The sequence below is a fragment of the Botryllus schlosseri genome, chromosome 12, assembly GCF_051294905.1.
Source record: "Botryllus schlosseri isolate E-star chromosome 12, Bs_hap1, whole genome shotgun sequence".
Taxonomy (NCBI): domain Eukaryota; kingdom Metazoa; phylum Chordata; class Ascidiacea; order Stolidobranchia; family Styelidae; genus Botryllus; species Botryllus schlosseri.
In genome coordinates, this window is record NC_137247.1 from 10,594,460 (window position 1) to 10,620,942 (window position 26,483).

General features: G+C 42.3%; 1 protein-coding gene and 1 long non-coding RNA gene across 2 annotated transcripts; both read left to right on the forward strand.

The window, feature by feature from the left end:
• Positions 1 to 2,029: 2,029 nt before the first annotated feature.
• On the forward strand, positions 2,030 to 15,295 carry LOC145452632 (uncharacterized). Its single transcript, XM_080330817.1, has 13 exons — positions 2,030 to 3,403; positions 4,062 to 4,188; positions 4,740 to 4,829; positions 4,886 to 5,079; positions 5,144 to 5,195; positions 5,512 to 5,611; positions 5,867 to 5,995; positions 6,283 to 6,402; positions 12,171 to 12,242; positions 12,707 to 12,766; positions 12,832 to 12,948; positions 13,626 to 13,802; positions 14,323 to 15,295. Exons 1-13 carry the CDS (start codon positions 3,295 to 3,297, stop codon positions 14,698 to 14,700), a joined length of 1,725 nt encoding a protein of 574 aa, XP_080186943.1. The 5' UTR covers positions 2,030 to 3,294; the 3' UTR covers positions 14,701 to 15,295.
• Positions 15,296 to 20,857: 5,562 nt separating this feature from the next.
• On the forward strand, positions 20,858 to 22,600 carry LOC145452957 (uncharacterized). Its single transcript, XR_013919602.1, has 2 exons — positions 20,858 to 21,876; positions 22,353 to 22,600. It is a non-coding gene; the product is annotated as an uncharacterized LOC145452957 (long non-coding RNA).
• The last annotated feature ends 3,883 nt before the right edge of the window (positions 22,601 to 26,483 follow it).

A 26,483-nucleotide genomic window follows, 5' to 3' on the forward strand; every position in this document is an offset into this window, starting at 1 on the left:
AGGCAGGGCCGTAACAGCTCTTCGTCAGGCCCCCCCAAAACTTTGGTCTTGGGCCCCCCATAGGGTTATAGACCGAACTCCCCCTCCCGCGATACACTGCTCACCGCTATTCATCATGTTCATTGGGAGTTTGTTTAGCGATCGAATGAGCTTTGGTCGCCTAAGCGCGGAAAATTTCTAGAATTCATGATTTCATCGGTCAGTATGATCGGGAATTGCATATATTGTTATCAATTTTTATCTTCTCTCTGCTCACGTAATCAGATTTGCCGGTAGAGCTGAGTGAGGCGTGTTTGAAAAGGTGAGACCTGCACTCAATAATAATAATTAAACATCTTCGGGCGTATACCCGTTGGCAGGAACGAAACAGCACCTCGTCAGGCCCCAAAAAACATGGGTCTTGGGCTCCCATAGGGCGATAAAACGACCCCCATCACGTTGTTCGCGTTTGTCACGAAATTATCCGTACTGTATTGTGAGTCAGCGCGAAGCGCGAAAATTTTCGATAATTCATGATATAATCGGTCAATCAGATCGGCGATTGCATATATATTATGCTATCAATTTATTGTCCTCTCTACTCACGTAATTAGATTTACCGGTAGAGCTGAATGAAGTGTCTTTAAAACGGGAGGGCCCGTAAATAATGATTAAACATCTTCGGGCGGGCGGACCCGTTGATATGACTTCGTTACATGATGTTATTTCGTGACTTCCAGTCTGCTATATCAAAATATATAGAATCGCCCAAACGTAGGCTTCTAAACTAAGAGACGCACACGATTTCAAATTGGTATTTCTTCACTGGCATGAAATTTTTCCCAGCGGGATGGTATTTGTCTTGTGAGGTTCAGATTGCAAAGACAGGAACATTCGGCGCCAGTCATTTAGGCGCCTATGGACAATTAAACCTATATGTATTTTGTATAGCCTATATAACGAAGTCTTCGGTCTGCATAAGGGCATAGACCTTTTCGGCCAAGCTTTTCTCGCTGCCGATCGTTCTGGCACACTTATTGGAGTCGCATGTTATATGACCTAAAACTTGATTGTATGTCTTGGTGGGTCGTGGCGCGGTAATGGCCCTATACCAGGGGTGGCCAACCTTTTCAGCCAAAGGGCCACATTTGAATGATGAACTATTGCGCGGGCCATTAGCCGCGCGAAGCGCGAATTTTTTTTAAAGTTCATAGGTCAATAATATTGTCACTTGACTATATTGTGGGCCTGCTGTATATCGCTGGATTCAGTTTGCAAGGACTGGACTATTCGGCGCCTGGACGTATTGATATCCAAGGCTTCGACCAACATGCGTCAATCAGTTTTTGCCTCTAGGTTTCATAGTCGACGGTCTTTTTGCGAGCGCAAACGCAAGGTGGCATATGTTGAACGACACTTTGTCTCGTAATCGCGAATATATTTGGCAATCTGATACATTAGGAGTTCTTTCATTTTCACAAAGGAGCAACAATATTAAAAGCAAGAAATCGAGTGACAACATGTTGCATTGGTTGCGCGAAGCGTGTAGAAAATTTTTACTTTTGACAAATCTATCGCAAATTATTCTGCTTTATTGTAGTGTACGAAGATCTACCAAAATGTGACTGGCTCTTGGATCTGCCAATGCGTCGGAACTGATATTGTAGTCATCACATATCAAGTGTTGCAGCCAGACTAGTCAAATTTTTGGTTGGCCTCGCAAGTTCGCAATCTGTGCAATCCATTTTTGATAATATTTGAAATTTCGGAAATTACCTCGCGGGCCACTCAAAATCTTCTCGCGGGCCACGGGTTGGCCAGCCCTGCCCTATACCCAATAATATAGATAAACGGTTACTTGAATTCGCGCGCAGCGCGAAAAAATTTTAAAAAAATTGCATAAATTTTCAAAAAATACTCTATGATTTATGCTAATTCACGAAATAATTTTGGGCCCCCTTCGAGCTCGCCCCCCCCCAATTGGGGGGTTTGGGGTGCGGCAGTTACGGTGCTGTGTATAGGTCTGTATAGGGATTAAATATTTGTGGGTTACTGAGTGGCATGCGGTAGGCTATTTAGTAGGGTATGAGAGGGTAAAAAGTCAGTCGAGGCGTTTTGCCCCACCCATGTAACAAAACGTCAAATTGACGGACTTAGATGAATGATAATTGATACTTTGACTTCCAGACGATCGTGATAGAGTGGGGACGATATCTCGCGCGCAAATTCCGAAACTCAATCTGTTTCGACTAGTTTGGTGGATATTACGACGTTTCGCGCTTAGGGTAGGCGTGTTGCACCCTCTACCCTATACATTAGATATCAACATTACACAACAAAAATGTAACAGTGAAATGCGACATGCAATGTAGAGACGGGAGGCTCGATATGACAAAGTCCTCATAGCCGAGCCACCCAGGCTTCTTTCTCAAGCAATCTAGGACTTCTGAGACGCGGTACATAATTTGTAATTATTTTGATTGAAAAGAGTGCTTGAACATGAAACCATTTCAAAAATTGCTGCAGTCTACTTAGGGCTGCATTTTCAACGGAAGTCAGGGGCGGTAGTATATGCTCCTATACGCCACTGCATTCATTGCGAAAATATAAATTTTATTTTGCTCGGGCACCTGGAGCCCCCCAAAATCAGCCTCGAATGTCGCATTGTAACGAAGTTTGATATCGTGACGCAACCATGATGTCTGAGAAGCTCGGGAGCAAGTGTGCACGAGAGTGAGAGGGTGAATGCTCATGCTCATTGCTCAATCGGTTGCGCAACAATGGCTAATAGGCTTGCATTTTGCGCTGCTCATCACCCATCACTATGGTAGCACGGTTGCACTCTAGAATGTAATACTATAGAATGTAATAATGTTTACATTCCATAGTTGCACCCACGATGATTGAGCTAAATTTGAACTAAAGCTGGGGGTGCGCGGGGACCGTGACGGCCGAAAGGGGTCCGCGAAGACAAAAAAGTTGATAAGCACTGTCCTAGAATGGCATTCGTGTGAACCTTTGTAGTATCGAATGACGAACACCATCGGGACGAAACCGTTCTCGTTGAGCTGTGAATGATTGAGAGGCCACGTAGTCACAGTTCTAGTTTTCTATGGTCAGACGAGAGACGATTTATAGTATTGTTACGTCACTTCCGTTACCTGTGAGAGCTTGATCTGCGAAAAATTCTTCTTTGCCCATGCAATGCTCGCTAGTCGCTGCCTTATACGTGCATTTGTTTTGTCGTTTGTGATCAGTACCTATTGAGAGTAATTGTGCGTTCTCGGTGCTCAGGAAACATAAATTAGACCGAAGATGGCGTGTGGAGATGAATCGTCGGCTCTGTTTAGACTCATCAGCAGCCTGACCAGTGAAATTGAGGAACAGAAACGACAGATTGCTAAGGAAGAGGAAATCGGCAAAAGTGGGTTGATTTAAACACGACTTGGTAGCCTTTGATAGTGATGCTATAATGCCAATGAAATTCCGAAAACTCAATGGAGACAACTCTGTCTATCGCTTTTCTTGAAAAAGCTTTTATGTTAGCTGGGTTGCTATTTCTGGCCAAATCGTTCATACAACCATGACTAGAAATTCGAAAAGAGAAATACTCACCGATTCACATTAAATTTCTGCAATTTTACATCATGTTTTAACATGTTCTAACCGTCGAGAACATTGTTACTTGCATATATTGCACATATTGCGGATCAAAATTGTACCGTGGTGCTCAGATTGTAAGTCAGGAGTATTTGGCGCCTGGAGACATATCAATATCGAAGGTTTCGGCCAACACGCGCCCACCGCCCATCATTTTGGACCAAGGTTTCATATCATTCTGACAAACTCTCATGTTGGCCGTTCTATATCTTGTTCTATTTTTGGTAATGCACCTTTTAGAAAATGACCGTGCGTACCACTCAAAACTACTACATGTGGCCCGCAGGTTGGCCACCTTTGTTCTTGGCCAAGGTTGGTTGTTTTATTCTGTTCTGGCATAGATAACCAGCTCTGACAACTGATCGAATGAAATGACACGGATGCATCCTTTTTTGAGCTCGTTCTGTAATCTTTCATTTTAGGACTGAATCAAATGTTTGAGGCAAAGTCAAAAGAGTTTGACGAACTCAGAGCAAAGCGGATCGAAATGGAGGAAGCAACGGAGCAAAATCGCAGAGTGTACGCCAGCCAAAAGCAAGTGTTGGAAAGGTGAATCCAAGGGTCAATTTCCGGGGGCGCGGTGTCACTATTGATATGAATTTGCAGTACCTACTAATCATTGATTTGCATATTTTATGATATCCCCCAAAAAAGCATTTTTCATCGCCATGATGAGAGTAAATTCGGCCGTAAAATATTAACACCCTTGAGTGTTGTGGCGAAGTCGCTATATTTCAGTCATAAATGATTTCTAGTAAATGCAAATTTTGATTTAAGTCATTTCATAATTTGTCAATTCTCGTGTCGAGTCACAGAAATTTTTAAAGTGACTCGAGTCAAGTCATCTCGATTTCAAGTCATCAAATGTATTCAATTTGAGGAACTGTTAGATGTATACATCATGACTACCTCATACATATACTGATATAGTTTATGCTAGACCACATGAAGCTTGGTGAAGCTTGGTACCCTGTCACTCCTTAACTACTAAGACACAGGGCTTCTACTTCCTGGAACTGTGCTGTGTTTTCAAGTATTCATTAATACAATGTTAATAAATTCTGATCGGATGGGTTATCTATCACATAATTGTCTTGAAGGCTTGACCACACCGCAGCGCTGTTACGTGAAAAATTGATCTACAAAAAGGAAGAGTTGGAAAAGAAGAAGAAAGATGCAGAGCTGACTAGGTTGTTATCATAATTATACATAATAATATCAATTATAATTACTGAATATCACCCAGGCAAAGACGTCAAGAAACCTTGAATAGCACAAGGCGCAAGTTTCAAGAATACATGAAGTTATACGAAACCCTACCCGGAGTGCGCGAATATCTCGAAGCCAAAAAGCAAAATGAGGAGCTTGAATCGCGATTGGATGCCGCAAAAGAGAGGCTTGTTCAATTACAGAAAAAGAAGGACATGCAAGTCTCCAAAAGTGAATTGAATTTGTTTGTCCAATTGTATGCGTTATGTAACAGTGCTTGTGATCTTCCGAGCAGAAAATCCATCGTCAAAGCCATTTGATTCTCTAAGGAGCTGGGGAGTTGCAGTGTGAGTACAGCTTGTGTTAGGATATTTATTGGTTTGCAATTTATACGGCGATGTGACTAATAAACTCAGATGTGTCCAGATTCTCTAACATTTCACTGATAAAGATATTTGCCTAATGTCTTCAAGCCATAACAGTTGCAGAAGACATGAATAATTACTTCTTTCCATAACATCACAGAAGACGCAAAAATTATTCCTTTCAGCAACATATTTGTCATGCCCCATATAGCAGCATTACCGTTATAATGTATAATTGGACTGTCTCTCACAAGTTCATTTTGGTGAAACTCTCATCTATTTCTTTCCATTTTCCTAGAGCCCATAAGTATATTGCGTATGTGGCACATCAGAAGAGCATGAATAAGAAGTTATCAGATATTGCTGAGAAAAAAAAGAATATTGAGGATCTAAAGCAGGTTCGTAGGATATTATTCTTTTTCAGTCACACTCGATAACATTGCCAAACAATATATGTGGTAATTTTTGCTTGTGATTAAAAGCGATTTTTATCACTCGGAATTCGGCCTTATATCCTGACTTGAGTTAAAACTTGAAATGAGTAGGCCTTGTGTAGTTTAATTGCAGGCTCTTTGATGACAAATTAGTTTTAATGAATGATTATAGTTGATACACTTGACACATTAAAAGTGAGTCAAATTTTTGCGATCCAGAAGTTGAAAGACAAGGAAAGAGCAAAAGTAGATTTGGAACGCAAAAAAGAATTTCAGAATCGTGTTTCGTCGCAATCGAATCCTCCTGCAACAAAGACATCACGTTCCAGTGATTCGCATACATTCAAGGTATTTTTGATATGATTGTAAGTAAATGGACAATATAGACAACCCATTTATGACGTGTACTGATGCACTATAGGTAAACAGGTCTGCCATTCGGAACAGATACGCATTTGTACGGGAATATCGTCAACTCCAGGTGTAGGCTACTGGTTTTAGAATAGCCACATTGATTTAAAATGATATAACTCCATTCCTTACCAAGCTACTGGCCTGCTTGTAACAGCCTTTAGCTCCTTACGGGGGTTTAGTGTCTCTACTGAAAGTTGCACGACTACCGTCTGTAATTTCAGAAAAACTCTGGATTGAGCGATTATAGATTCACGAGCAAGTCGCCATTCCGGCTGTCCTCCCCAAATCTGGCCACGGAATCGCACAAAAAGACGTTGCAGATTCATATGCCGAGTTTTACGGTAAAGTTCTTATCATTACTTGTCATTCACCTGTGTAGTCATCGATTTCTCCAAGAAACTTGGTAGTAGTGTGTAGTAAAAATTACGATTTGGATTGAGTTGATATTAATTCAACATCAAAAAAGTAATGCTTTTTTAATTTGAATATCAGTCTGTCACTACTTGCAACGTTATCAATTCACACTATTTTTTTTTTCAAATTTTACTGTAAACCTCGTGAAATTGTTGATTCCAACCAGGGACGTAGCCAGGGCGGTGGTGTCACACACCCCTTTCCAAACTAGAATATCCCCCCTTTTTAAATCCCGAATCTAGAGGTAATATTTCGTGGCATAATCGCGCATTTGTAATTGATGCACAGCGAGTGTTTTCACTGAACGATCAATGCCAATGTGCCCTTTTTCTCCGATTCCTCTCTCGTCTGTGATAACGGGAGTACTTCAGGTGTCATGTTACAACACAGCGGGAGATCTCGCTATTTCACGTACAAATAAATTGGCGACCCGACTTGATATCTTGCCATATTTTTATCAAATGTTCAATGCGGAATCTGTTTGATACATGAATGAATTTGATACGACTCGGTTGTGTGATTAACGACTGCCCGCCTTTCAGTGCTATGGTATCTCTTGTCCTGCTTTCACACATTCAGCCAAAAATGGAAACAATCATAGACACATCGGAGGCGCGAAAAATTAGGTATTTCAGCGATTAGCTATGTATTACAGTTCTATAAATGTTCAATGTGACCTGGTGATAACGAGACGAGATAGTCCTGCAAAATCCACATTTGTCTCTTTTGCATCGAAATCCAATTCAGGAATGCTTTTTCGATTACGAGCCTGAGCCTAAGCCTGGGCCTGAGACGGGCTACTGACATACACGATTGCATCGTACTTTCGCACACATTTGGTCTACTCTTTACCATCCCAACATAGAAAAAATGCTACATCAATTTAGCGAACGATATTATGTTGAAACAAAACTCATGGTACATAATTTGAATTAATCCAGATTCGTAGAAACGATCTGTGAACATTGCATAGCAAAGGCGAAGGTGTATTTGCGTGAATATTAAACCATGACAATCAGGAGATGTGTTAGAGGCCGAGTAACGATTAGCAAGACGGCCAGCCGTTACTTCAACAACCGAGCTAATCTATCGCCAATTTCATCAATCAATAAGAGATTCCGCATTCAACATTATCATTTGTGAAATCTGTTATGATACCCGACTCGAGGTCGCGTTGTTATGTGAGCGCGAAACGGCAATATTTCTGGCTGTATTGTAACTTGATCACACTGCTCACTTTTGGTAATTAAGGGCAAGTTATGTCTGTTTCTGCTGTTATCTCAGCTTACCAGTTGTGGGCTATATCGTAATAATACAACTGGGTTATGTGGAGGAGTTACGGGCCGAAATGAAAAAGATCGGAACGTCGGACGGGCGTTACATCGAACTGAATCATGTCACAAGTTATCACGATATATCCGATTCCGACTGCATATATTTGTGGTATTGTGATGTGCATCATGTGAACCATTGCACAAAGTAGTGTATGGCGGCGGCCTTTGGTCGGGGGAGAGCTGTGGGGGAGTGTGCGCGTGCTATGTCAGTTGTCGTCGTTGTTTTCTGCTTTTGAATGAATACATCTTCAATTACAAGCTATCGCGGCCAAGATGGCAAACGTAAAGTTGACGGACATCGTTAAGAATTATGTGGATTGGGAGACGTCAGGCGACTTTGCTAAATGGATAGAGAAATTGGAATTGGTTGCCGAACTGAAAAAGATGGAGTCTCTTGTGACTACATTACCGTTATTGCTCGAAGGCCCGGCATTTGCGGTGTATAAACAATTGTCCGAGGATATCAGAAAAGACTACGAACTGCTTAAAGGAGAAATGTTGGCAGCTTTTTGAGTGGATTGCTATGTGGCATATGAACAGTTCCGTAACAGGGTACTTCAAGCGGGGGAATCAGTTGATGTATTCTTGTCTGATTTGAAGAGAGAGAGAGAGAGAGATATGATATTCTTTCTCGCCTGCACCATCGAGATGCTTTGGCGACGGAGTTGCGATACGGCCCCATGAGGTCATCTAGTCTGCGCCCCCGTTTTTTTTTCTCCTCCATGCTATCCGTGATTGCTGAGCGCCTAGCAGGATAGCCGCGGATACCATTTTTCGAGTCTTTGGTATGACCCGGCCGGGGATCGAACCCACGACCTACCGCTCGAGAAGCCGGACGCATAACCATTACACTATCTCGCTCGGAGGCTGGAAACGTTGATAGGGTTGAGCGGGGCTGCGGCAGAGCCAATAATCAAGTGTGCATTCGTTGCTGGTCTGCATGCGGATGTCAAGATACAGCTTAAGTCTGTCGCCGAGGCGGAGAAATTGGAGTTAAGTGCTATTGCAAAAAGGGCACGTATATTATTATCCACAAGAGATGGTGAAAGTGTGTTCTGTGCGGCTGGGGCTCGACGTAGATTGGACGGCCCCTGTTTCAGGTGTCATAATGTGGGTCACATCGCCAGAGACTGCCCGAATGGAAATAATACTGGTGCTGTACGAACCCAAGGATTTTAGGACAGTGTCCAGCGGCAGTGCTTTGCATGGGGACGTATGGCCTGGCAATGTAGAGGATTGCCGGCTGCAGGAAAAGACCTAGGAGGGACGTTGGCACCGGACGTCCCCTCCGCATCGCACTAGGGGGAAGAGAGAGAGATATGATATTCTTTTTCGCCTGCACCATCGAGATGCTTTGACGACGGAGTTGCGATACGGCCCCATGAGGTCATCTAGTCTGCGCCCCCGTTTTTTTCTCCTCCATACTATCCGTGATTGCTGAGCGCCTAGCAGGATAGCTGCGGATACCAATTTTCGAGTCTTTGGTATGACCCGGCCGGGGATCGAACCCACGACCTACCGCTCGAGAAGCCGGACGCATAACCATTACACTATCTCGCTCGGTAGGTGCTACCATTTGTGCCTGTGGAGATTTGTGGCATTGTGACAAATGGTCTTGTTGACACTGGTTGTGAACAGTCAGTCATTCGTGAAGACTTGTGTAAGCAATTGGGTTTTACACTTAAAGGACCGTATAGAGTTGTAGAAATTTTAAATGGGGCACTCACTAATTACCCAGGGAAGGTTCGGGCCAAGGTGACGATTGATGGTGTTGTAGAGACTGAGTTTTTAGTGGCTTCAGATTTAGTGTATGATGCAAAAATAGTTCTGGGGGACGATATGGTGAAAGCGCTTGGTGGCGTTGCAGTTGATGCTGAGCTCAACACGAAGTTTGGGCTTCAAGCGATCAAGACTGCATGTGCTTCGACGAAGGTGGTTTCAGAAAGTCAGCCAGTGGAAATAGTTGACTGCGACTACCAAGCTATGTTTGAAGGGGTGAAGTGGACTGAGAACGATGGCGAGGTGTGGAAATGAAAGAGAGATGGAGAACTGCCTGTGGTGGCAGAAACCCTAACCAAAAGAGAGTTATTTTCAGTCTTTGGGAAGTTAATTGGACACTACCCAGTGGCTGGATGGTTGAGAGGGGCATGCAGTTATGTGGAAAGACTGACCGACGAAGTTGAATGGGATGCAGTTGTTTCAGGACAAGTGAAGACTCTGGCCGAAGAGATTATGGCCAAGGTGCGGAGACAAGATCCAGTCAGTGGGAGTTGGCGAATGTCTCCTGGTGGTCAGGTGGAAGTGTGGTGTGACGCGAGCAATCTGGCGGTAGGATGCTGCGTGAGAGTAAATGGTGCCGTTGTAGAAGACGCGGCGTGGATGCGGAAGCAGGATGATTTTATGCATATCAATGCTGCGGAGTTGGAAGCTGTAGTGAAAGGTCTAAGCATGGTGCTGAAGTGGAACATGAAGAACATTGAAGTGGTTACGGACTCGGCTAGTGTGTACAATTGGGTAAAGTCGATACTGGAAAACAGCCACAGACCAAAAGTGGGTGGGCTAAGCGAGATGATCACAAAACGTCGGTTGGGAACAATCTCGCAGCTCATTGAAGAGAATAGTCTCAAAGTGACGATCCGTTTGGTTCCATCAGCCAAAAACATTGCTAACTACTTGACAAGGGTCCCGAAGACCTGGCTGCAGCAGGTGGCAGCATGTAAAGAGAGGATTTCTCTGAAATCGGGGAATGCGAGGCGTTTCACCCCATGGAGAGAGGGAACCGTGACAGAAATAGTTGCAGACGCTGCGGTAGAAGTGGATGGAAGGAACGAGCATGTTGCTGATGTCAAGCACATGGTGGGGAAGCGACGGAAGGTTGCTGGTAGTAGTAATGTTCCTTCAAGAACTGTGGAACTGGTGTTCGATGAGGAAAATTTGGAGGATAACTGGAGGTATGACGAATTTGAACTGCTGGATGAACCTGAACCGCCTGATGACATCAGTCAAAGAGAAATGGTCTTCAACGAGGGGGGCAGGGAGTATTACAACCTTGAACCTCCTGATGAGAGTAATCAAACGTAGGATGCCGATCAAGAAGCTGAATGCTCTATTCGAGATCGGGCCCCGCCTAGATGGTTGGCCGACTACTGTGTTGATTTATGATTGTCTGTTTTACCTTAGCTGGGGGGGTTCTATGTTTGCTTGCTTGGTTATGTTGCTGTCGTTGGGTCACCATTGTAACTGTACGCTTATGATCTTTAGATCAGGGGGGAATGTGGTATTGTGATGTGCATCATGTGAACCATTGCACAAAGTAGTGTATGGCGGCGGCCTTTGGTCGGGGGAGAAGCGGGAGAGCTGTGGGGGAGTGTGCACGTGCTATGTCAGTTATCGTCGTTGTTTTCTGCTTCTGAATGAATACATCTTCAATTACAATATTAACTTATAGAATCTGGTTATGGTACCATATTAAGTCAAGGCCGCTACTTATCTGAATGCGAAATTATAAGATCTCCCGCTGCTGCGTTGACTGAAATATGATCTGCGTGCACATGATCCGTGTTGCCAATGTCGGAACTTGCTCTCAGTATTTAGAGGCGCGCCTACGAAGAGACGTACTCGGGCTGCTATCGATCGCACCGTACGACATTGGTGGTATATTTTAATATAACAGGACTATGTATATGCGTATAGAGTTGTTAACACGAGCGAGATTATCTAATTCTTGTAGTAGAAGCATTTGTGCATACAATTAGCAAGATAAATAGGGTTTAAATCAGAACATCCTTTGTTGACGTAACACCCCCCTTTATTCTCGTCTGGCTACGCCCCTGATTCCAACCCGTAGAAGCGAAGTTAATTGAATTTTCCATTAATAATTCTGGGTTTACCCACCATCAATGCTATTTTTGCAAATTTTTTGCCTTCAACTGCAATAACTTCACTTCTACCAGTTGGAATTGTTATGCATTGTTCTTTTAGGCAACTTAACAATTTTATGGGGTTGACAGTAAAATTTGAAAATTATATTTTTCATAGTAAATTCAAAAATTTCAATTGGCTCTGCCTCGACTTTACCTGTTTGGAATCGAGCCAAATTTGGTGTGCAGCGTTTTTTAGGCAACCTAACAATATAATCGGTGAATCCCCGGAATCCGAAAAAAAAGTTATTTTTGAACAACCCTAGTGTACGTACATGCCTTCTCTTTACATCACCTATGCCCGGGTGTGTGTCTGATTTCAAAGATTACTCTGAGTCGTTTCGTCACCTTCCCATCTGTTCATGGTATCGCAATCTTGTGGTGCATTGATCTGATAAAATGGTTTATAATAAACTGAACTGAATTGTGAATTTTCGGCAGTTTCCCAAGTCAACCGACTCCCTGATGAGATCGAAATCCCTGAGCTCGTTAGCGAAAGGAACCAGTGGATCGGTAAGTTTCCACGGAAGTGATTTGATGTTAATACTGCAGGCCGTGTAGAAGTAGGGTCCGGTAAGAAATATACAAACCCCGCAAATTCAATGAAATATTTCTGCAAAAATGCATGGTCCGTGTAGTGCACTGATGGTAGGTTGGCTCTCAAACAAGAGTGGTGACTACAAAATCTCAGAGTGCATTGTGATAAAGATACAATCAGTGCCTGTCATGGTCTTTTAATGGGTATGAGTAGCAATGCTTCCAGTATTTATTTGAGTTATAGAGCGAGACAATATTGTTCACATTACATAGGTGATTCGGCTTCTCATCATGTCGCAATCTTGTTATATTTCAAATGATAAGATGAATTGCACATGGAATGAGCTATAAACCCAACCAATTGTGATTTATGGCAGCCGATGTCCTGGTAGCCTATGTTGTTTCACATGTTAAATTTTTCTTGTGTTGTATTTCTGAAGCAAGTGAAGCAAACTGTTCCGAAATCGTTGCAAAGTTGGCTGTCCACCGGAAACGCACAGGTTACGATCACTGTTGCTGCATGCATCGATTGAATGTTCTACTTTAAAATGGAATTTTATTCCAGAAGAGCAATGTCGTCTCTAAAAGCTTTGTAATTCCAAAGCCTAACATTCCTACAACATCGTCACCGTGGAAAGGTAGAACGGAAAACTGCGGTGGAAATAACGAAAGGGCTTCAAAGGTGTGTGAATAGATTTGTGAATTGACCTGAGCTAGGGTTTGGTATAGATATCTATTTAAGAAGAGCAGTTTGAAGTAGCCATTTGAAGGCATACCATCACTATTTCAAGTAAGCTGGGACGAGACGTTGTTGACTAGTAGTAGTAGACTAATTGCAGTTGTCAAAACGTCGCGACTAACACAGAATGACCAATGACAACGAAAATAAATGCATTATATATTATCTGAAATCTTCATTCAGGATTTGCATCACCCAGTTGCGATGGAAATTGAATTCATGACAGTGATGCGAATCGTTACCACACCTACTAATTTCTACTTGACAAAATGGTGACTTGAAAACTGGAAGTGGAAGTAGTTTACAAATGAATCCACTTGAGTAAGTGCTGGAAGTGGACGACAGTCATCGTGTAGTTTGAAAAATTGAGGTACTTCGTTACTGACCAGCCATAGTTTTGAAAAAAAGGGTTCTGGTTCATTTTATTATTTTATATTAAGCAAGACTGTGATACAATGAAAAGATAGGAAGGTGTCGAAACACCTTTGTCGATTCAAAGTGCCAAGAATTTTGTCATATTCTTCAACCGTAATTCGATATATTTGTGCAACTGGGTATTGCAACTAAAATATCCGATGTATTCAACTGAATATCTGGATTTCTTTTCCTCGCCGGTGCAGATCCACCTTTCCGAGACGCCCTCACCCTGTCCTAAGCTAGCGTCTCCTGCAAAACCGACGGAACTGCTCCATTTCAATGATGTGTACATGTCTCCCGACGATGGTTACCAATACTCGCCGTATGTAATGCCGGGCACACCTACCGGTGCAGAAGTAGGGAGCTTCCCGAGTTCGTCGGTGAGTGCATTATTTCACATTTGACATTCTCGCTGGTTTACTTACAACTTGCATATGCTGTTAACGTTGTTCCTATGTCCGGTACCTCCTGTCCGGAACAAAATCAATGTCTGACAAAATTCTATCAATCTGTAGAAAGTCGCTAATAGTACAAAATTGTCTGAACTGAAATATGTAGTGAACTTAGTAGCCCACCGATGGTAGGTCGTGGGCTCGATCCCGGCCGGGTCAGACCAAAGACTCGAAAACTGGTATCCGCAGCTGTCCTGCTAGGCGCTCATCATCCACGGTTAGCATGGAGGAGAAAAAAACGGGGGTGCAATGCAGACTAGGTGACCTTACAGTCGTATCGCATCTCTGTTGTCAAAGCATCTCGATGGTGCAGGCAAAGAACAATATCATACCTCTCTCAGACCATCACCCTGACTTTCAATTCGAATTGCTGAAATTCAAAATATATCAACTTTACTCGGGACTTATCTGTGTAACCTGTTGAATATAAATCTAATCTTGTCTGCAGCATGCGGCCGATTTTCATATGTCCGCCAGTCGTGAGTTTCAATTCGCTGTGCCATCTGCTCCGGCCCCTGGGAAGTCGGCCCGAAAAACTCAAGGAGAGGCCGAAGAGAAACGGTCCGCCACGCCGTCCAGCTACAAGGAATTATTTCCGTCTCTGTTTTCCGCGGCTGCCGAAAGCGATAACTGTGACGCCGGGCCGAGTGGCTTTCAGTACAGCGGAGAAGACTCGTCGGCGGGAGGATTTTCATTTTTTGGTCGTGACATGGAAGATAGTGCTTCGGTGGACCAGCCCGGACAGGATGGTTTTGTGTTGTCTATCGAGGATCACGAGAAAACGCAATACGAAAGTCTTTTCAGTTTCGGCGGGGCTAACAACTAATAGCCCAAAGTACATCCCTCACTGATGGAAAGGTCTCTGTTTGAGCTTGCAATCACAGCTCACAACCATGGCACATATATATGACTCGAAATTCTCACAATGATAATTTGCTGAATGACAGCAATTATGTACGTGACAGTTTCTACTGTCAAAGCGGTTTTTGTTATTTCAGAACTAGTACCATAGTTATTTTTTTATTTAATAACAGTTTTTACCTCACAGTTATTGTTTAATAAAAGTTCTTACTGCTAATTTGTGTGTTAAGGATAGCGGTGATATAATATAGCTGGACGTAACGAATCCACCCAAAATAGTTTTATATGACTCGCAATTCTCACGGTGAAAATTTGTCTGCTTAATGACAGCAATTATGTGTGTGATAGTGCCCTTCAGTTTTGATATAGAAGTTATATTTGTCACTGCCTAAACGTACTGCGAAAAGGAGCCCGCTTGATTGACCCAAGCGGCATTGGTCACTTGGTCGGTGATTTTTCTTGGACATCGTATGTTTTCAGTTTTACTGTCAAAGCGGTTTTTGTTATTTCAGAAGTGTAGTACCATAGTTATTATTTAATAAAAGTGTTCTTACTGCTGACTTGTGTGTTGAGGATAGCGTTGATATAATATAGCTCGACGTAACGAATCCACCCGAAATAGTTTTAAGTAGGGTTACCAGGCGTCCTCGGATTTGTCCTCTTTTTTGAGAATTCTGGTTAAATATAGGGCAAAATTCGACTGAGATGCAGTAATTCAATAGCCTACTGAAGTAACGCTCCGGCGGCTATTACGGGAGCTGAGCAGGAAAGCTGACCTCTTTTTAGTCAATCAACGGATTATATGAAAGAAAAACTATTTCGGGAGTTGAGCCGGAATGTTGACCTTTTTTAGTCAACCGACCACGAAGTGGGAAAAATTTACCATTTTTTCAGGATTTTCCTCTGGTATTGTAAGTCCCAAAATGTTCAAAAACTGTCCTCTTCAGATTTCCCAAATATGGTAACCCTATTTTAAATGACTAAAATATTGTTGCCGGAAGTACAAGTATCTTTGGCCATGCGGCATAAGAAAGATGTTGAATGTTTGCTGGCCCACGAGAGGATGAAATTTGAGTTGTAGTGGTAGCGCATAAACCTGTCGGTTGTTATTATGTTACTCATAGTGATTCGACTGTCAAGATATCTGCTTATTTACAGCGGCGTTTATTATCAAAAGCACAAGCTCAGCTTTATTCAACGAATCCACAATAACAATAATAAGCATCCGCCTCCAGCATGTGCCATCGCTGTAGCGAGTAGTCTCTCAGTATGGCTCATATCACTACATCCTCCTCTTTCAGTTTTCGTCATCGTCGATGTAGCGTTTCGGTTTGCGTACAGCTCGGCCGGATCTGGTAGTCTGTATGCTTGTGTTCAAGGCGCTTGAGGATGGTGTGCTGTCTTCTTGTTCTATCGGTATGGATGTGCTTGACGTGTCCACAACGTTTGTCAAGGTTTGCTCCGTGGCACATGTTTCCACATTTCTCAAGTAGGCCCGATTTCTGACAAGCTGTCGTCCTGTTGCCATTTGTACCGTGTATCTTCGGTCACTTTCACGCGATAATATGGTCGCGAGCTTCCAAACTTTATCTTGTTTGTCCAGCACCCGTACATTTTGTCCATGGTGCAGTAGTGGAAGTTCTTTAGTGTGCTGATCGGCGTATTTCTTCTGGTTTTCCACTATCCGGTCAACCTTGTCTCTGTATACCTGAGGTGTTGAGATGATATCATGAGTAGGCAGCTTCGTTGTGATGCGGCGGCCAAATAGCAGTTCAGCAGGGCTGGGCAGCACATTGTCGAGAGGTGTTGCCCGGACATTGAGTAACGCTGCCTGGATATCTCCTCCAGTCTTGATACATTTCTTGATGATAGGTTTGAGATATCCTATCTGTCTTTCGATGAAGCCATTGGATCTGCTGTGTCGGGGTGAGCTGGTTGTGTGCGTGATGCCCCATTCATCACAGAATTTGTCGTATTGGCTGAGGTAACAAGGTCCACCGTCACTGACTATTTCTTTGACGCTTCCAAATAAGCTCAGGATCCTTTTCGTTTTGTTGACGACGGATTTCGATGTGATCGATCATAATTCTTGCACGATGGGGTATCTGGAAAAGTAGTCTGAAATGATCAGAAAGTTCCTACCTTTGATCTCGAAAATGTCAGTTCCGAGTTTCACCCAAGGTCTTGGTGGGCGTTCATGCATCTTCATCGGTTGTTTTGTTTGTTCTGGTAGGAGCTCCTGGCATGATTCGCATGACTTGCAGAGTGTTGAAATGTCGTTGTTGATTCCAGGCCAATATACATATTCCCTGGCAAGTCTTCTTGTCTTTTCGATGCCCTGGTGACTCTCATGCAGTTGTTGTAATATATCTGATCGCAGACATGTTGGAACGACTGTCTGATTTCCTTTGAATATTATGCCGTTTTCAAGGGCTAGCTCATCCCTGTAGTTCCAGTACTCTCGTATGTCCGAAGGTACCTCTTGAATCGTGTCGGGCCAACCAATGTGTATGGTTTCGGCAACGGTTTTCAAGATCGGATCTGTGGCAGTTTGCTGTTGTATCTGCGATTGCTTCACACTTGAAAAACACAAGAAGTCAATGGGCATATCACTTATGCAGCTGATAGGTACTGTGTTTGCACTGTGGTCGAGAGTTGCAGTCTCGTCTTTTTGGTTTGGTAGACGCGAGAGTGCATCAGCGAGCACCATGCCGGGTCCAGGTCTATAGGATACCACAAAGTCGTAGCCTAGTGTTTGCGATATTATTCTCTGTAAGCGAGGGGGTGCACAGTATATCGGTTTTTTGAATATCATTTCAAGCGGTTTGTGGTCGGTAATGACCTTGAAGTGGCGGCCAAACAGATAATGGTGAAATCTTTTTATGCCATACAGAATTGCTAGGCACTCTCGCTCAATATTACTGTAATTTGACTCACTTGGCGTCACAGCTTTGCTTGCGAAAGCGACCACTCGCTCACCTTGAACCAGCGAGCTTCCCAATCCTTTTAGCGATGCATCCACTTCCAGAGTGACCGGTGAAGTAGGATCGTAGTATTGCAGGATGTGGCTGTCAGTGATTGCTTTCTTGATCTGCTCAAAGGCGTGCTGGTGATCTTCATTCCAGAGATATGTTATATCCTTTTTGCAGAGGTCTCTCAATGACGCACTTGTTTTCGAAAAGTTTGGAATGTGACAGGCTAGGAATTGTGCCATGCCTAAGAATGTTTGTAGGTCCTGCTTGTTTCGTGGTGTCGGCATGCCGGTTATGTCACTGACTTTTGTCGGGTCAGGTTTTACACCATGATCAGTCAGGAGTCTTCCGAAGAACGAGATGCAGTTGGTCTTGATGCAACATTTCTTGGAATTGAGCATGAGACCCTCTTTTTTCGCAGTGTACAAGAAGTGTCTCAGTCGCCTGTCATGTTCGTCATTGTCTTTTCCGTGTATCACAATATCATCAGATATGCCAACACAACCTTCGCATTGGGCAATGATAGCATCCATTTTGGCTTGGAATATATCCTGTGATACATTGAGCCCGAATGGTAGGCGCAAGAAACAGTATTTGTCGCCAAGGGGGCTTCGAAATGTCGTCAGTTCTTGTGAGGCTGGTGATAACTTCACACTCCAGTATCCAGATTTAGCATCAAGCTTAGAAAATACTTTTGACTTGCTGAATTCTGGTAGGAGTTCTTCGACTGTAGGGATCTTGTGTGGATTTCTCTTCAGCGCTTCGTTAAGGCGTCTTGGATCAAGGCAGACTCGCAGTGTCTTATCTGCCTTCATTGCCACAGTGAGCGAAGAGCACCAGTCAGTATGTTTGGTGACTTTCCGTATAATCCCCAGGGTCTCCATCTTATCGAGATCTTGCTTGATTTGATCCTTAATATGGATTGGGCATTTCCGCGGAGCATCTTGGAACGGTTCTGCGTTCGTGTGTATGTGCAGAGTTTCTTCACCCTTAAAGTTGCCAATGCCATCAAAGCAGTCTGGAAAACATTTTTTCAGGTCCTCAATGGTATCCACTCTAGGCGGCGTCTGCTCTGTATGAGGAGCTTTGTCCATGACACTGCATGTGTCCAGATTCAGTGTAACAAGATTGAGTGCCTCGCAGGTGGGCAGGCCCAGGATGCCGGGACCGTCAGTGTCGACCACATAGAATTTATCCTTACGATACTTCTTGCCATGTGGCCGTTTGATGCGGAGACTTATCGATCCAAAGCACTCAATACACGAACCGGAGTAGTTCTTTAGCAAAACATTGGGTTCTGGTTGTAACGGGGTCGGATTGAATTTCCCGAATATTTCCTTGAAAAGTCGTCTTGGAAGAGTGTTTGCTCCAGCTCCAGTGTCGACCTTGATCTTCCAGCTCCCAGTCAACTTTGGGTTCATATGCTTGAATTTAATCCTGGTGTATGCTTCCTTACCCTGTTTGTTCTTGCAGTCGTTTACAGCTCCAATGGTGATCGATGAAATTGTGTTCGTTTGGTCATCATCACTATCGGGGTTTTGACAGTCGGTACTGCTGCTATCTGTGTCATACACTTTTACTTCTGATTGTCGAGTATGTCGACTCTTTTGATGTTTCGCTACAGCGATGGCACATGCTGGAGGCGGATGCTTATTATTGTTATTGTGGATTCGTTGAATAAAGCTGAGCTTGTGCTTTTGATAATAAACGCCGCTGTAAATAAGCAGATATCTTGACATGGTGGCAGCAGTGGGATTCGAACCCACGCCATCGAAATGACTGGTCATTTCGATGGCGTCATTTCGATGGTCATTTCGATGGCGTGGGTTCGAATCCCACTGCTGCCACCATGTCAAGATATCTGCTTATTTACAGCGGCGTTTATTATCAAAAGCACAAGCTCAGCTTTATTCAACGAATCCACAATAACAATAATAAGCATCCGCCTCCAGCATGTGCCATCGCTGTAGCGAGTAGTCTCTCAGTATGGCTCATATCACTACATCGACTACTATGGTCAATTTGTTATATTTACTCCAGGCCGATATTTCTATCATGATCCCTGATCTGCCAACACGGTTCATCTCCCTAGGCTACTGATTTGCATGACAGCGCTTACGCGGATCACCTGGCGAGGACGAGCCTAGATAAACCCGAATCACGAATTCTGGAGTCGGACTCGCAGCTTGTTGGTCGTTGCGGCTGTGGAGTATACCACGGCGCTATTTCGCAACTACGTAAAGTCATCGGCATTAGTACAATACAATGTTCTATATATTTGCAGTCAAGGTCAAGGGTAGCCAGAAAAAATGAGGGGGGCAGAAAATTGATGAGGTCAAAGACGCCCTCCTTTTGTTGAGGTAAAAAAAAAATTACAAATGGCTCATGACAAAAACTTCGAGGGTAGCCGCAACTCAATTGCGGTAATCGTTTTAAGCAGTGTTTGGCAACACAATCATACTAACAGAATAGGAAGCTCCCCCTATCTAAAACTATATCAACGACGAAATCCATATTCCCAGTTTCCCACAGCCTGACAACATATATTCGGGTCGAATTAGGAATATCTTGATTCTATGGGATATCCCTGAGGTCGAACGATCGAACAATATTCATGATTATTACAACAGGCTGCCAACGAAAACAACTGCTGTGCTGTGTCTAATGTCTAATATAAGTTTACCATTGTAGCCTGTGTCGTGTATTGCAAGTTCACGCAATATATATGAAGAGGTCAGCACATAAAACTGTTGAACTATTGGATCAAGGATGTTGTAATCGAGGCTCGCGTCATAGCTTGGTAGGAACTAATTGCATCATTAGTGTATTTATAATTTGGTTGATGACAACGATAGCTACGAAACTTATGTGTCGTGTCATAAACTTCGGGTAATTGTCAGCACTGTCTATCTGTATCTGATAGCTGTCAATGTTACCAGCGTAACCTATTGCCATCGTATATAATATTCAATGATATCAATATTGACAATAGACAATCTAACAAATTTTCTAACTCGTGTTACATAACTCGCTACTACTTGGGCCTAATATGTAGTAGCTAGCCTACTTGGGTGCGAAAACAAACACGTAACATGCGCTGGTGTAGTTCCTCAACTATTCAAGTAGTAAGCGAATTGTCACAGCCAAATCTAGCCTGTAAAGCACACTGTAAAAAATCTGGTAGATTTACTGGGAAATCTCTGTAAATTTTACCACAAATTACCGGTCGCAGCCAATTACTGTGCGTAGCTTGTCATTTTACATTTTGATATGTAATATTACCTTAATATAGCTGTAAAGTAAGTTACCAGAATTTCTTCGCAAAATTACTGACAGTTACTCGTTACTGCAGTTTACAGGGCTATTGGCAAAATTGATTAGCTTCAAAATCGCTGCAGCCAATGTATACGTAAAACTGAATGTTACTGATATATCATTCTATAGAGGTGATTTGACCTGATTGAACCTCGTTTGCGAGACTGGGGTCTGTCATACCGAAATTGTTGGCCCTAGTATCAATTTAAGCTTAGTAGGGTACAAGAAATAACTGACGATCGTAGCTAATGTGGTACACCGTAGCCATATTATATTATAAGGCTATGGCTGTACGGCCAGTCTCGCTGGTTACATTCGTTGTCACGGATAAGGCTGATAAGTTAGAAAATTAGTTCAGGATGTATAATATTGCTCGGGGAAACTAGAAATATCAGCACCGCATGCTCAGCTAACCATTTGTTAATGGCGGACAAGGCGACCTGTAATAGGTTACATTAGGTGACTGCTTTTTCTGAGATTCGTAGTAAACAACCAACGCACAACTGTGACATCACAAGCAGCGTCTGGTTAGGTAAGTACAGTAAGTAGTGAACAATACATGGAATATACATCAATTTATACGAAATTAGATGAAAAAAGGGACTATATGCAATGATAAATGTTTCTGTATGGAAAAAACGACCCAGATCAAACATTATACGTGGCCAGTAAATATTATTGGTGTCATGTGTCAGCGGATGAATACCATTTATTTCGAAATCGTTCGAGTGTCGTCTGGCCAGTGGCCATTAGTGAGGTTTGAGCAAAGGGTGGAGCGAAGCTTGTGCTTGAAGAAAGTGAACACGATCGTTGAAGATTCCTAGGAATGCTGAATGGCATACGCATCTTAAAAGGTAATACAGTACTACATAGTATTTGTTACCGTGAATATCTGACTCTGCACACCAGCCCTCGATGACTTAGATTTCATGATTGATATATTTCATTCGCCGCATTCTCTGTTCTATTTTTGGATATTTGTCGACTTATATAGTGACCACATACTCCGCTGCGGAGGAGTTGAAACTGTTGGCTTGGTAATGTCATTTTCGGGCCATAGCATAGATTTGTTTTCATCCACTGCTGGATTTGTTTGCCACACATGCCACCTTAAATTAGGAACCTTTTGCTTCAATACAGAGATAAAGTCATGAATCTCTGCTATGTCATGTAAAAGGCGGAGCCGTCATCACACAATGTGCCAGTACCGGTACTTCAAAACATGTTATATTTTTGTTAGCCTATTTGTCTTAGTCTTTATAATGTCATGTCCACTGTCCAGGTTAGGAACTTTGCTTTATATAGCTACTTACGCACGAATTCTTTTTAGTGGAACTGCAAGATACTACTTAAACAGAAGGAATGAGAACGAGAAAAAGAAACAATTGGAAGTTTGGCCGGTGGTGGAATTAATTCACGTTTTCTTGAGACCACTCGTGTTACTGCATGTCTCCTAAAGAAGAATTAGACCTCCAGCAGCAATATTTTTCCATCGATAACCACTTCATCGTGATATCATGAATGAATATACAGTTTATTCCAATGTCGTTTTGTGGATGTGAAGAAAATGTTGCGATATTTTTGCATCGGGTTGCTTTGCGATAGGTATAGATGTACGTGAATTTACAAGCTGGTATGTAATCCTGATTTACAGGAACAGCATGTAGGTAGGTAGGCGGTAAAATGACAGTCTCGATCGCAAATGTACAGGAGAACATGTAGATTAGATATACCGGAGGTGACTGTAACATTACAGTCTGGCGTGTAAAGTGCGATTACCGGACGAGTGTAAGTTAAATTTACATTGACTAACGGTAATGTTAGATTACCACGAAATGTCTGGCTACCGTGCTTCCAAACATTTCGCGGTAAATCGAGGTTTTTATTTTTTACAGTGCAGTGGTTCTCAACAGAGGTGCTCAGTAACGAAGTACTTCTACTTTTTCAAAGTACTCAAGTAGTTTTCCGCTACTTGGGTACTTGCTCAAGTAGATCTAATTTCCCGCTACTTTTACTTCGTAATATTTTGTGATCCACTTACTTACTTTTCACTATTTTTGGTTTGTCAAGTAGAAGTAGTTTAATCCTCAAATCAGGAAGATATAGCCTGAGGAATTTTGGGGCTGCTTTCACGGAGCATCAACATTTGATTTTCATATGTATTGAGTAAAGCCCAGAATTTTCGTCGCGCTTTGCGCACAGTGGATATGGAGTGACCAATATAATTTCACGAAAGTATCGGTGAATGTAAAGATAGCGGGTTGCGTAGTTCCGTTCACACCGCATTGACGCCCATATGAAATATTTCTTCACAGTATATATGGCCCATCATAGCGTTTGAAACTGATGTTTCGCAACAGCCTTTACAAGTCCATGGCATTTCCTAATCTGGAAAATGGGACTCTGACTTTTTTAGCTTTCGACCTAATTTAGCATAGGCCTACCACCTTTGAAAATTTCTGGACTACGTTTTCCGCTTTTAGAAGTAGTATTTATATTTCTCTTTTAATTTCCAGTATCATATACTTTGAGTTTTAATAAGTTTCAGCAGTTGTTTTGTCTGGAGAATATTCATGTTGGAGTGTAGTAAATGGCTTTAATTTCCGGAAATAAAACTACACATGCCATTTTTACGATCTACCATATTTTCATTAACGTTTACTAATCGCGCAACATGTTTACACCGTATCCAATACAACTTCTCCGTATTGCTTTTCGACTAAACTATGGATCTTATAATATTGGGGAGGGCGCCATACCATGATATTTTCTTTCGAGTAAACAGAGGATAGTATCGCATTTCTATATCAATACTATCATTTTCATCCCATGATGCGACGAATGCTTATATGCTATCGAAAATTGGATACCTCCTGGCATGCATCAATATGAATCAAGCTCGGCACCTTTCGCATAGCTCAATTTGCAGCCTTTGACAGTCCACGCGAACGAATTACGATCGTTTTCACAACTACTTACTTACTTGAGTAGATTTAAAGTCAGTCAAGTCTACTTTACTTCAAGTAGTTTTAGGTTGCTTATGAAAGAAGTATATAGGAAGTAGCCGATTATCTTGTATGAAACCTAGGGTTACCATACGCCCTCTAAAAGTGACGACTTTTTTTTCAGTCAACCAACGCAGAATGTGAAAGAAAAACTGTATTTCTGGAGTTGAGCCGGAAAGTAGACATTTTTTTAGTCAACCAACCACAAAGTCGGGAAAATTACCATTTTCCGAATTTTTTAGTCCACAATTCTAAGTCTGAAAATTTTGAAAAAGTGTCCTCCTTTCCCGATTCCAAAATATGGTAATCCTAATGTAACCGCCACGGTGTGAAGCATACTAATCATCTCGCTTGATGGAATCACAGATCATAGCAATTGTAAATTGTACATTGTAAATTGCTATGCGGCATAGATCAAGTCAAGTATAAAGCTACATTCGGTAGTTCCATATTACCATGCGATTAATAGGCCTATGTACCATTGTACGGCGAATGATTCATTTTATCAACATATTTGCCCGACAGAGGGGTTTGACTGTTCGTGGTAATTTTTTGACGTCTGAAAGTTAAACGTCTCGTGATTGATTTAATGCATGAGTGGATATTAATACTAGCATCGTTTGCCCACTGATCTTGGCGTTTTGTTATGATGGCATTTTTCAAAAGTCGGGGTAGTAAACTGCTCACACTCGGATATTATATAGATACATGAAGTTGTACCTGTCGGAAGGCAGGCTGATGGTGTTTGGATGATCATAAGATGTTCATCACAAGCCCGCGTTCCTATTTTAGCGATATCATGAAGATATGATGGATTGCGTTCCATTGTAGATAATACGCCAACGATTGTGCATTGAAGCGTGGAATTCCTTGCGCTGTCACACCCAAAGTGGTTGCCCAGTCAGAACCATCTTGAAATACGACAACTTTTGTCCGTAGATTTAAAAAATCGCAGTCAGTCGGTCGTATTCGAAAGTTCTATCTTGTACGAATTATTCAATTATAAATATTAGTTACTCTATATTGTAAATCAACTCTCACGGTTGCTGTAATAGAATGATTGCACTTCTGACGTATTGTCATCGCGCTCGCGGTGGAATCGCGACAGTGCAAATTTCCTGGAAATATGCAATTGCGCTGTGCAGTGCCATGGCCAAATGTATCTATCTACCTCATGCGCGCCTGACCTATCGCATCTTCAGATATAATCAGTTTGTACGCTAATATTTTCAACGATTGTTTCGTCACGTATGGTTGTATTGGTATAATTACGAACCGGGACCGTAGTAATGAATGAGCTGTATGTTAGTAAAACGTTTTGCGCGGCTTTACGTCACTCTCGTCCGCAGTTTTTGTATTTTAGACGAGAATGGAATAGATACAAAGTAGTATTTAACAGATGCAGGAGGTGATACATGATTTTTGTCAACTGCGGCGTGACTGTAATTGCTTGATAAAATTTGAATAGGCGGCTTCTGACATGGTTAACCTAACACTGGCAGGGATGTTGGAATTTTCTAGTGAATTATTTCGAAAGTAAAATACTGTTGCACGACACCAGACACTGCAGTAGTATAAGCCTATAGTGGGCGATGGACTGGTTATAGTATCAGTGTGTTATCCTTCTATGTTCTATATAGATGTCAGTATGATCTTTATACTTGAACTGTGGCTGTGGTCGAGCCATAAGTCATGATACTATATCTGCATTGCCGGATAAAAGTCTTCCTCTTCATTACTTTTACGTTTTGGTAGCTGTCTCTAAAATTGGCGCTAATTGAAATCTTGTCGGCATTCTATAACGAACCATGAACCATGTCTTGCATATCTGGATTTATAGCAGTGTCATAAGCAATTATCAATTGTTTGTTTGAGAAATTTTCCTTATTGTGATCATTCGTAGTTACATGAAATTAATTCTAGACTACTATTGAATTCAACTTGTAGGATAACGGTTGAATGTCCCATTTTCTTACATATTATATTTGAAATGCAGCACTAACATACTGTTATGCAGAATAATGTATATATGAGCTTTATTTAAATGTATAATGTAGCAATCTCACATTGATCATTGAGATCGAGATTCCAGATTATTTGGCTAATTCCGGTTCCGGGTATGATTACATGAGTTGTCTTTGTCTATACCAGGTAGCGTAACCGCTGGTACGATGTGTAGTTCAGTTTGTATGTGACATAATAATGTAGAATACGGATTAGCTTTATATTTTTTTTAATTTTGCCGTTTTATCGTATGCCCGATTACCAGTGAATTCGTCGCTTGGCGAATTGGACCTGATGAATTTGGTTCTGTCGATCAGTTGAACACCAGCCATGTGCTGGATTTTAAATTGGGGGGACAATGTGCCCACATGATCCACACTTGCCTGCCTAGTTTTCACTGTAGCATTCTTGAGTTTACTACACAATATTAATGCGTCACTTTCATACTGATG

Bases quoted from the DNA above. Each gene is read 5' to 3' on its own strand.
- LOC145452632 (XM_080330817.1), top strand. From the start codon at position 3,295: ATGGCGTGTGGAGATGAATCGTCGGCTCTGTTTAGACTCATCAGCAGC. The intron at 5,612-5,866 runs GTTCGTAGGATA...TTTGCGATCCAG, and splicing joins ATATTGAGGATCTAAAGCAG to AAGTTGAAAGACAAGGAAAG. The intron at 12,243-12,706 runs GTAAGTTTCCAC...GTATTTCTGAAG, and splicing joins CGAAAGGAACCAGTGGATCG to CAAGTGAAGCAAACTGTTCC.